A 12,771-nucleotide genomic window follows, 5' to 3' on the forward strand; every position below is an offset into this window, starting at 1 on the left:
GCAGAAGGGCATTGTTGGCACATGATGGCATATAGCACATTAGTAGATGTGCAGGTGGATGAGCCTCTGATGGTATGGCTTGTCTGATTAGGTCCTATGAAGGCGTATATTCATATGTGGACAGAATTGACAATGTTTTTTTTTCCAGAGATTAGTTCCTGGGTTAATATTTCTGTAGTGTGTGGCTGCTGATGAATATGTACTTCAGGCTGGGGGGCTGTCTGGAGGCAAGGACTGACCTGTCTTCCTAGGTCTGAGAGAGTGAGGGATCATTTTCCAGGATAGGCTATAGCTTGTCAATGAAGTGCTGGAGGGTGGTAGGTGATAACCAGTGATGTTCTGTTATTTTCTTTGATGGACCTGTCCTGTATGGAGAGGTTATTTTTGGACTGCCTACTGTGGGGTTTCTTTCCGTTTATTCTGAAGTATCTGGTGCTGGCTACTCTTATAAACAGGATGTGGGACTAGCTAGATGATGAGGTAAACCAAGTATACATATAGGTTGGTATGTGTACTAATGATATCTGCCTAGACATTCAGCTGCTTTTAGCAATGTTATGTTGTGATTTTTTTAACACCGTTTCTGTTTACCTGTATGCTATGCCATATGCATATAATGCTTAATCACGCATTTAGGAGCCACTAATATTTCCATATTCTTCTTTATATTAATCCAATATAAAATTATTTTACAGACTAAGAAGACTTCTAAGTACATTATGTAGTTACAATTCTATATATATAATTGACAGGAAGGAAGCAACACACTATTTTTTATACAATGGGATGTGAATCAGTCACAATCAAGATAATCAAATATGAACATGAAATTAGTGAGTGGTAACTGACCTATACAATACACATTCTGTGCTATACAACATTCCAGATTCCATCATCTTCATGTGATATGGGAATTTGCTCTTATCTCTAGCCAAAATGAAATCTTAAACACACGTACCGCAAGTATTGCATAATAGCTAATTTTCCTAAAATATTAAAATAAACACCTTATAAATTAGTTTTATCTGTTTACAATATGTATTTTTTGTCAGCAGAGCTTCAAAAATTATAGATTTGGGGGTCAAATAAATATTTTGTTCTACTCAAAACAAAATAATTCATTTTGAATTTTGAATTTTGTAAAAACATAAATTTGAAGGAAAATTCAAAACAAATCATTTGAATAAAAAATTAAATGTTTTATTTTGCAAAGGGCAAAATGAAGCATTTTGATAGTTCTAGAATTTGTTTGTAGGCATAAACATCCATCAAAACTAACTTGGGGTATGTCTACACGGCACCATTATGCCGGAATAACGGCCATGATTCAGGAAAAGCACTACAAGCATCCACACATCATTTGCATTATTTTGAAAGCAAATCGAAGTAACAGAGGGCTTTTCTCAACATTGGTAAACCTCATTCCACACCGAATAATGCCTCTTCTGAAAAAGGTCTTTCAGAAGAGGGTGTGTATGGGTGCTTCACTGCTACTATACCTAAATAGTTCCTCACCAGGGCCATTCTATGTTATTCCTGCCCAGTGACTCCTGGGGCTCTAAATTGAGATAACGTATCCACATTAGAGGAGCCTGCTACTAATTTTGAGGCTTTCCTGTAGTGTGGACACTCTATTTCAAAATAATCTATTCCAGAAGATATCTTCCAGAATAGCTTTTTCCGAAATAAGCTTGCAGTGTAGACATACCCATAAATTTACAAAATAGTTCAGTGTTGCATAACCTTCATTTTTTTCACTGAAAATAGTTTAGGCTTAAAATTTAATCCATTTACTCATAAGTTTACTCAAACTCTAGTTTTTTAATGTTTTACAGGGGGTGTTTTTCTGTAAACAGAATGAAGACAAGATTTTCAAGTACTAAAATGCTGAGAAGTTGAAACAGGTTTCTCTCTTTCAAAAGTAGTACAGAGTTTAGCAAGTTCAACATACTGGAATTATATTTGTCACATATAATATTCAAAAGAAGAAATATGATTTTGCTTAACTTTACAGGTGTTAAAAAAAACCTAAGAAATATATTATACAAGCAAATAATTTTGTCACTATCCAGACCTAGGATCTGACTATCATAAATATTGTTACATTCGATCTCTTATTCCAGGCTTGTGCAGGAGAACAAACAGGCTGCAATAAGTTGCTTATATCAAGACAGAGTTGCACATTTACCAAAGACTGAGAAGTAATGTTACCACACTAATCAGTGTAAATGTCATATAAGCAGCCATTCCTGTACATCCTGCTCCAGTTGTGTCTAAATTGCTGCCACCGTCGGTTTGATGGATTTGCTTTATGTCACTGAGGTTTGTCTTGTCTGGCATCCCTGTTGAGGCAAATAAGAAAATACAGGATGATGCATGCTTTCCCACTACTGGCAACATGATACAGCTAGGACAAATTTAAATATACAGAGCACACAGACTGTCACTGTTTGGTTTCTAATTCTTTATGCTACTGCCAAATTCAAAACTCTTTGTAATGTTGTCTGGAAACACATGCCACACTCTATGGAAGTTTATCCTGTAAAGTAATTCACAGCCTTACCAGTACTGGACAGAGCAGTTATTGTAGAATTACAATTAAGAAAATATTCACAGACTACAGTGAATAGTTTGTGAGTTCCAGGATTACCTAGAAGTCAACTACTCACAGCGTACACTTGGATGAAGATGGGCATGTTTTTATTAGAACTTTCAGATGTGTGACTCCAAAACTTAGATGAAATGCAAGAGTAACTGATAGAGGATTTCAGGGCCTCCATTTTAGTAAAGAGAAAAATAGACATTCTAAGACAAACGGTAAACGAGGAAGCCTATGTCTACATAGCAGCATTATTTTGGAATAACTAACGTTATTCCAATATTACATAGCCCATGTCCACACAGCAAGCAGTTATTTTGACATAATGTCAACATAATGTCGAGCTGGAGGACTCCTTACTCTGACTTCTGTAACCCTCATTGTGTGAGGAATATGGAAAGTCTGAGAAAGAGTGTGCTATTTTGAAATAAGATACACAATTGACATAGCTCAATTTGCATAGCTTATTTTAAAGTAAGACTTGCAGTGTAGATGCACCCTTTTGAGGAGTAAGGAAAGGCAGTGGAAGAGTGCTCTTTCTTGGACTTTCTGCTGTGTAGATAGTGCCAAAAAACTGAAATAAACTATTTTGACTTAAGCTACACAATAGACATAGCTCAAGTTGCATAGCTTATTTTGGCTTTATCCCGGCTGTGTGGATATGCCCAAAGAGCCTTATTGATTTCCTGGTTGAATGTTTCTGAACTTTAGGAACATATGTAAGAAGAAGTTTTTTTCCCTCCCTGCTTGCATATGAAACACGGATATTACAATAATCCAATTATAGCTCCAATACCTGGTTCAATAATCAGAAGTAGAAGGGTCACAGTTAGCTATATCACTATTGTCATTTGCTTTCATTTTTGTGCACATACTTCCGAACTAACTGTTTTATCCTATATAATAACTTCTGGCATACCACTATCAATCAAAATTAACAAGTCTAAATTCAATATTATTACATGCAACACATATTGACATTGTAATTACACTGAGACTGAAAAGGGCTTCATATAAAGCAAAGTCAATATTTATATAATTAGGTCAATACATATATAATTCAGGAGGTATGCTCTATTGCACTGGAACAGAGGCATTATAAAGAAGCTCAGCTCTACTGAACTGATGTATTGATTCTACAGTCTGAGTTCCTGCATTATGATTCATTGTTTAAGACTTCTTTCACTCTTCTGCATCATAAGCAAAGACAAATAGTCTCATGATTCCATTGCGTTTTCAGGGGCTATGATGAAGTCTGAATATTTTAGTTACAGTTTTATACTTCTTGTTAGAATTTAACCAGAATCTGTGGCAGCTATCTACACCTCTGCAAGGAAGAGTAGGCAAAAGCTAATCATATTGTCTGTAAAACCTGCTGGAATATGTTTGTCTTCTTTGCTGTTGCTCTCAGACAGAAGAATGGACTACTATATTCTGTGGATCAATTGTGATTGCTTGGGATCTGTGAAAATTAGCTCCATAAGTATGCCAGTAATAATAGGGACCATGAACTGAGGAGAAGTAAGTCCTCATCATGCTCACTGTGTAGCCTCTCTGGGAGAACATCAATAACTCAGTACTTCACGGAATCAGTGTTTAGTGGATCACAGAACAGGGTGGATCGAGGCATTTTTTCTTAGGGTTGTGGGGGGTGGAAGCAGAAAGCAGACGGTCTGGGTCATTTGTCCAGCTCTTCAGCGAAGGTTTACTTCATTTGAACAATTGACTTCTACAGATCGTGCTACATCATAGTGAATTCCTTGGGTCAAATTTCGCTTTCAACTACTCTTGGGCAACTCCACTGAATTCAACCAGGTTGTATGGATATTACACAGATACATTTAGCACAATGGATTTCTGAGACAATCTAAAAGAGAGATTGTAAAATTTCTAGCCTCTAAGATAAATCCAGCCCACATAATGCATTTTTTTAACCCACAAGAAATATTTATATTGTACATACTCTCACTTTAACACTAGGGCTATGTTGACCCTGCAAGCTTATTTTGGAATAAGCTTTTCTGGAAGAGATCTTCCAGAAAAGTTTATTTCTAAATAGAGTGTCTACATACAAAAAGCACAATGAAATAGCGATGTGCTATTTCAAAAGATAGAATCCACACTGATTGGACACTCTCTCTCATTTAAGGCCACCAGGAACCAGTTCAGGCAGGGCATTAGGTCAGCTTCCTGGAGCTGCTGCCTGAGGCTATCTGAGAAGCATGCTTAAAGGGATCCCCCTGAACAGCTGTTTCTCAGGTTCTTCTGCTTGCTTGCCTATCTCTCTGAGGGACAGCAAAGCATTTCCAGTTTCTGCAGCAGTTTCTGCAGGCTGCCCTCATGGTCCTGAATAAGCTCAACTCCGAGCTCATAATTGAGAACCTCTGCATGTGTGCAGGAGTGCGGCACTTGCAATCGCACCCCACTGTGGAGCGATGCATCTGGTGGCTGGACACCGGCATGTGAGTTAAGACTCCTATAATCAATGCATGTCTTCCGGTCTTCTTTAGTCTTTTTTACAACTACAATGGGAGTGCCTATGGTAAAATACATTGTTCAGTCAGGACATACTCCATATTGTGACGTTAGCATCTCTTTTATTGTAACACAGCAGGGGAATATGAGCTACATGATGGGAGGGGGAAAGGAGCAGTTTCCTGGAGCCCAGTGACTCAAAGGAGCCTGGGGCTCCTGGCCATCACCACTGTGACTGCAACAGTGGCAGCAACCGGAGCTCCAGGCCCTTCAAATCACTGCTGCAGCACCACTCAGCATGCTCCATGCAGCTCTGTGGGCTAGGAGGGTGCCATGTTTTGGGTGGCACTGAGGGCTGGTATGTAGGGGGTCACTGCACTCAGAGTGGTGCAGAGAGCTGGCTGCCTCAGCCCTGCCTATTGTGCTCAAAGCCCTGCCAGGAGCTTGGAGACAGCCCTTCCACTTCCCCCTCTCCCCGCCCCCCCGTCAGCACTTCTGCCTATAATATGAATGGTAGAAGCACTTCTAAGGCTCCAAGAGTTGCTCCCTAGTGTGGAGCACAACTATTGAAAATGGACATGAATGTCAAATGACACCAAAGCTATATAATCAATTTATTGAAGACTTACCAGTAGTTGAAGAAATTTTGTTGAAAGGTGATAACGTAGTAATTCCTTTAGGCTTAACAGCAGAGGTGTTGTAATGCATATATGAGGGATATTTAGGCATAGAAATACAAAAAAATCATAGTGCAAAGGAAGTTCTGATTTTGCCACAAATGAATCCAAACATGGAGGACTATATAAAAGAATGTGGCAAATGTCAAAAATATAGAAATGTTAAAATCTATGACATGCATGCAATAGAGTCCACAGTAATTTTAAGAACATACAAATGGTTATACTGCGTCAGACCAATGGTCCATCTAACCCAGTATTCTCTTTTCTGACAATGGTCAATGCTGGACCACTTAAAGGGAGTGAATAGAACAGGAAATCGCTGAGAAAATGTCTACTCTACAGAGTTGTTTTGAAATAAAGTGAGCGTCCACACAGCATGCACATTATTTAAAAATTATTGTGAAATAATGGGCTTATTTCAAAATAGTAAGCCCTTATTTTATGAGGAGTAATACCTATTTTGAAATAGCTATTTCAAAATAGGATGAGTGTAGATGGCACAGCTGTGCTTATTTCAGAATAATTGGCCTCCAGGGCTTCTCACTGCTGCCCTAGTGGCCAGTCTAGCCACACCTCTCAAAACTCTATGGTTTCCCTTCCCTTGGAGAATTTAAAGGTGCAGGCAGAAGGAAAGGTACTTGTGGCATGACGCAAGCCCTGCTTGCACCGTGGCATACACCAACACCTTGCCTAGACTTCTCTTCTGCCATGGCAGACCCCAGTACTCCTGCCCAGCCCCCCACGGCTGCAAGTACACCGGCAGCCAGCTTTAAACCCCAGGGGCAAAAGAGGATGACACCCTTGTAGACTGATGCATAGATTCTGAATCTCAAGGTCTGAGGACATCAGTCAAACCTCCAGGATCTCTGTACCAGATGGCAAAATGCTGATGTCTACAACTGGATTGCCACCAGCCTGGTCCAGAGGGGACATAGCTGCACTCTGGACCAGATTAGGATGAAGATCAAGGAGCCTATACCAAGGCTAGGGAAAGAAGTTCCTGATTGGGAGAGGCACCCCAGACCTGTGGCTTTTACACTCAGCAGAATGGCATCCTGGGTGGGAGGGAAGTCACCTCCTCTACCCTTGTCATTGACTCTGACATGGATACATCCATTGTTAGGCTCCCGGAGGGTGGGGCTGTGGAGGAGGATGGCAAGGATGACAACGAGGAGGAGTCCAGCACTGATACCATGCCTACCAACCAGGATGTCAGCCTGTCCAGGGAGCCAGTACTCCCCTCCCAGGATGTCTCCCAGGATTCGAACGACACTGGAGAAGACCTATCAGCTAAGTTTCATCACTTTCCATATCTACATGTAGGGGCAAGTGTCGGGTAGCGAGGGGCTGTGTAGTCCTCACTTGGCCTTCTTGGGCTGGGGATAGCACAACAGCCTGTGCAAGTGGGTGCACATGGAGTGCCAGTCCAGAGCAGACAGCTCCATGAAACTGCCACACAGGAACTTGTTGCTCCTTCTCACAAGGTTCTTGTACAGGCCTGCTTTAGTCCAGACTCCAAGTTGGAACACCCCACCACAAGCCACCACTCAAGAGGCTGAGGTCAGGGAAACACACAAAAGTGCCACACATGGCACAGGGTCATGCCTACACTCTCAGGATAGCATCCGCTCCCAGTCAAGCACAGCAAGGCGGAGAACACCAATCCCCTGCAGGGGAACCTGTCAGGGAGAAGGAAGTGGAGGGGATCTCAGTACCATCCTTCCCAGCAAACGGTGTCTGCTGCTCACACGCACCTCCCCAGCACCCTCCCCCCTCTCCTCCAGTGGGCAGGGATAGAATTTCTCTTTCTGTGGGATGTCACCACAGCCAAACCCAGTGTGTTCAGGGTAGGGAGGTAAGCTAAGCCGCCCTGTCACCCCCCTCCTGCCTGCAGGCTCCTAGCCTCACCAGCACCTTCCCATGCCTGCTTGTACCCCTGCAGGGCATTGCCAACTGCCTAGGCCACAGATGGCCTTGCTCGAAGCACTTCATCTTTCGGTGTTGGCTCACACATTAGAGCTAGGCTTCAAGCATACTGTCTCCTGGAATGATTGGGCTGTGCGTGGGGTGCGTGAGTGGGGGGAAGTAACTTCAGGGATTATGAGTCAATTTTTTCCAGAAATGATATGTCTAATTTTAGAAAGTATGATTCTTTCATTGATAAGAAATGAGTTCTGAATAATAACTTTTCACAGCAAGAAAAATTGGAGAAAATTAAGATAGTTAATCAATCAGGGTCATACAATGTCCCTTTCGATGCTTTTAACAGCAAAATACCAGATGTCTGTGCTGAGAACAGAGAAATTAACTTAGTATACAGTGTGGCCCTGGTATCCTACTTTGTTTAGCTTTCAGTTAACAAAGACTAAATTAAGTAGATAATATTTAGTGTCTATAATTATCAAAAATATCACAAGAAGCTTTTTGGCTTTAGGCCTTAATATTTAAGAAAAATCAATTATCTAGCATTACCCATGGGTTTCCTTATCTGTGTTATAAATCTGTTTGGTCAACTTTAAACTCATTGTTTCTTCACTGGAGCTATGTTAGCTAAGATGGTACATGATGAAAGAAAGTTCAATGAAAAAGGAAAAAAAGCGGTGTTAGGGAGAAAATCCTTATGGTTTATTTGGAGGGCATGAGACTTTTTCATCCTGGACACAATTATCTGTGTAAGCATTTATAATTGCCATCTCTGTTACTGGAAACTGAACCTAAAATTCTTTACTGAAAAATGTGTTAAAATCTAAAATCTCATCTTTGGGCAGACTGGAGAAAAAAACAGCTTGAAAGAAAAATAATTATGGAAATTCCTGATCTTATCTAGTGTGGCATCAGCCATCTATTATAGTAGACTGTCTCTGAAAGGAGGGTGAAAGAAAACCCACACTGGAGAATTTGGAATACACGGCCCACTGGAAAAAAATTTCCCAACCTTTGCCATTCAGAAGTTATGACCCAATCCTTGAGGATATATATTGCCTATTATTAAAAAAGAACAGAGTTCTGAATGTTTTCACTATGCACGTAAGTGCCTAATAACATCACTCCAGCCTCTCCTCAGCAAGACAAACAAAAACAAAAAGTGTTAAACAAGAAGCAATATCAAACCGAAACAACTTATTTTTTTTCCAGAATCTTGAACACATTTTTTCACTATGTAGGCTGAGTAGTCTTAGAAAATGACCATTTAAAAAACTTAAAGCAATGTTAATAACATTGACAGTGATCTCATATTTAACAGAATAATTTTTCAGCAACTTCTCTACAGAGCTTATATGTGTTATTGGGTTCCAGAAATGCTGAGCTTGCTTGTAATTCTTTTATCACAGAAAACATAATGCAAATGAAAATATTAATGTAAAGGACAGAACAGGACAAATTCATGAGCATCAATAGCTAGAGGTAAAGCTCTGTATCTGGAGACTATAACTACTCATGAGTTCTATGTATTGGGCACACTGCATGATCTGCAACACACATAGCTTGCGATACACAGTCTGCCCATTACAGACTAAACTGAGACCATACAAACATTTCACATATAGGCAGCAACACCATTCAATATACCCAGTAGGCCAGGCAAGTACAAATCAAAGACAACTTCCTGCTCCAAACATTCACCATGCTCATAATTCTCCCTAGTTTACAAATGCCTAAGTAAAAATATAATCTTCACGGTGTGCCTTGAAGACTATTAGACATGGGCTACTGCAGACCCAGCTGAGGGAGTGAATTTAAAACATGTCCCAAAGAATTAATAATGGCCTCCCACAAAAAAAGAGGGGAAGGTTTACAAAAATACAGTTCATCTACATTTTAAGGGACTAAATTAAATGGGGGAAAAAAGGATAGGAGTACCACTTGGACTCAGCAGAAACCCACTGCTTTAAGAAATTAAAGGGAGTCAATGGACATTAACCCAGGGGAACATTGCTTGGGTGCTTGGATATGTAAGGCCAAGGGAAATGGTCCCACAGTCAATAAGAGCCAACCCCATGGTCAACCTTGGTTTCCAGACTGATAAGAGTCAATCATTTCTGAGGTAATTGTATGGTGGGAGAGCCATCTCACCAAAAACCTAATTCAAATAAAGGAGAATTACATTATGTTGCTAGCACTGTGACCATTCAGAGATGGTCATTATTCAAACCTGAAGGAAAATTATTAATGAGTCCCATGACATTTGACTGTAACAGTAGAACAGTGGCTGACAGATCAGTTCTTGTTAGGTACCTCAATGTGAAAGTAGAAAGAATTATACTGTAAGAGAAAGATGAATTAAGCTGTAATAATTGAATGAGTTGAAGGAATACTGTTTGTCTCTGAACAGGAAGAAGAAAAGTATGTTAATGTTGTTTGTAGGTATGCAGATTCCAGAGTGCTAGCCAGAGTTAATAGGAAAAGGAACATTAGGTATTAGGGAGAAAGCAATTGAGATAACCAAGGAGATATGGACAGGAGATTGATGTGTGCTTGATGTGGAAATGAAGATACTTGACTAGCCTCACACTAATTATGTGAAGTTTTGCCCCTCTTTTAATCCTGTTAATTTTGGCTTTCTTTTGACTGTATAAATCAAGGGGTTTGAACCTTGTATGGCACTCACATTTTCTGGGTGAATTTAACAGAGCAGCTTTGCTAATAAACGGAGCGGTCTGACAAATCTGTGAGTCCTGTCTGACTTTGACATCAAGCAACCTATGCCAACCCTTGACTACTAGGAAGAATATAGAATTTGATTCTGCATTTCCACATGGAAGCAATGCAGAGAAGTAAGCATTGATGTAATGTTGATAGGTTATGTTACTAAACAGGTAAGCTGATACATTCAGGCTCCACCAGAGATGATTCAGTGCTGGCAGTTTCATTCCCAAATATAATGAATACCAGGAATCAAGCTGAGAGGTCACAGATTAATGGTTCATGGCAGTTAGAGTCCAGTAGGATGGGACACACTCTTCTGGCCAGTAGTAGAAAAAGAACATTTATAGCAGTTGTAGGACAATTAGCATATCCCTGAGTAGTGAAGAGTCCAGAAAGACACCAAGCTTGTGAAAGCTCTTTAATACTGAAGGGCAGATTTCCTCAAGGGACTTCCATCATAGGGAAAACTTTAGCATATGGATGAAGTGGTAATTTTTTTTCAAAGAGCTTCCTTTTCCTTTCCAACATAACCTTTCTGTCCTTTCTAGAATTTTTAGTGCTCTTGAGTTGTTACATTCTATTGGGCAAATTGAGTCATAGAAGTTAGAAATAGATTTTTTCCACAAAGAGCATTCTCTAGTGATTTATTCAAACCTGTTTTAAGTGACATAGCTTTCACCAATTTCCCTAGGGGAAACTATTCCACAACCAGTAAAATGTAGCACTCCTTAGTATGAAGATCCTTGGTGAGATAAAGCTAAGATCCATTTAGGGACTATTTTGTTTGCTGAACTGTTGTCAGGTTTTTTTTTCCTTTGCTTCTGTAGTAAACTGTATGGTTGGCCATGAAGAATACTATTCTGCAATAAAATTGTTGCTGAATAAACTTCCTGAGAATATAGTTTGTTCTATTTAGAAGGAAATAATTTAGTCTTATTTAAAATCCTCTTTTTCAGTTTATACATTTTAATGGTGATTTTAAAAATTTACAAACAGACAAGAACAAACGCAAGCACATAAGGAATCTCAAGTTGCTAATCACGCCTACAGACAAAGGAATAGCATTACTGTTAATGTTAGAATCCAATTAAACAGACTTTCTAATAACATTAGCTAGGAGAATTCTCCATGGCCACCCATATATTAAGAAATAAAACCCACGTATCATGCTTAATTGTACATATTTTCTCCAAGCTGTATAAACTAGAAATAGAGTGTAACCAATGGTCTTAAGATAAATCTGGGAAGTTGTTTTGCACAGTGAGAACAGCACATACTAAAACCTTTGCAATCAATGCAAAACCCAGCATAAAACAATGGTAATAAAACCAAAGTCCTAGAAATCAGCAACTTTTCTGATGATTGTGAAAATAGGCAAATTCTTCTTTGTTAGTATTTTCTGTCCTAGTAATGAAACACTTTATTTAAAGTCCGGGCTCTTAAACAATTCATACTTGTTTTGACTCAGTTTTAAACTTTATGCTTTCAGTTAATCAAAAGGCTATTGTAGAGGTTTACAGACTAATCAATAATTTTGGTATATACCAGGATATCATCTAGGATGGAGAGATGAATTTGAACAAACCCCTCATAATAGAAAACCAAAATGTTCCCAAATTAATTAAAATTTCCTAAATTTAATGAAGTTAAATTGTTTTGCAAACTTTTTTCAAATTTTTCAAAGGTAGCTTCAATAATACATAATTCACATGAAGTTATGTCAAATTTCTACAAACCTTGATTTCCTGTCAATACAATATTTTGATATTTTCATTCTGATTTGCCTACATTTACTCTTTAAATAGAAGACAAAAAAACCCATACTTTCTCAGATGAGGCATCTCATGAGTCACTTTTGTGGGCCAGAGGCTAAAGCTTCTGCAAAATAATGTCTGAAATTTGTTATGCAATAATCCACCTAAAATCTAGTATGCCTGTCTTTATCATACGATGTATTGTCTGGTCCTCACTTTTCATTTGAGAAATTGGTGACTTTGATGGAATGTTCAATTTCATTTGTGCCAGACCCAAACACGCTTCCCACCTGTGACAAATGTGGAGGGACTCTGTAAAGAATAGACATCTGTATGCCAAAATGTGTGGTGTGCTGCAATGTCAAGGAAAGAAGTCAGTTCCAGCACATCACCCTGTGGTTGCAAGTCATTAAGACTGAATAAGTCTAACTGCCAAAAAATAGAACAAGCAGCACTAGAGTATTTTCTTTGATGAGCTGCCTGGCTGAGGCCTTGTCTATACTATAGAATTTTGTCTGGCATACAGACACTATGTTAATTAAAATGCTGTTGGATATCCAGACTATACATCTTCTGTCTGCATAGTGAACCACATTGGCAGCTCTTGCATTGACAG

At 39.3% G+C, this 12,771-nt stretch overlaps 1 protein-coding gene across 1 annotated transcript in view; it reads right to left on the reverse strand.

Annotated features, from left to right (window-relative positions):
* Window positions 1-443: 443 nt before the first annotated feature.
* GPC5 (glypican 5) overlaps window positions 444-12,771 on the reverse strand; it is a 955,140-nt gene continuing 942,812 nt past the window's right edge. The window contains exon 8 of the mRNA XM_006113650.4: window positions 444-2,342. Within this exon, the coding sequence (XP_006113712.2) occupies window positions 2,185-2,342 (158 nt within the window). The 3' untranslated portion in view covers window positions 444-2,184. The remainder of the gene's footprint in view (window positions 2,343-12,771) is intronic.

The sequence above is a fragment of the Pelodiscus sinensis genome, chromosome 1, assembly GCF_049634645.1.
Source record: "Pelodiscus sinensis isolate JC-2024 chromosome 1, ASM4963464v1, whole genome shotgun sequence".
Lineage (NCBI taxonomy): Eukaryota > Metazoa > Chordata > Testudines > Trionychidae > Pelodiscus > Pelodiscus sinensis.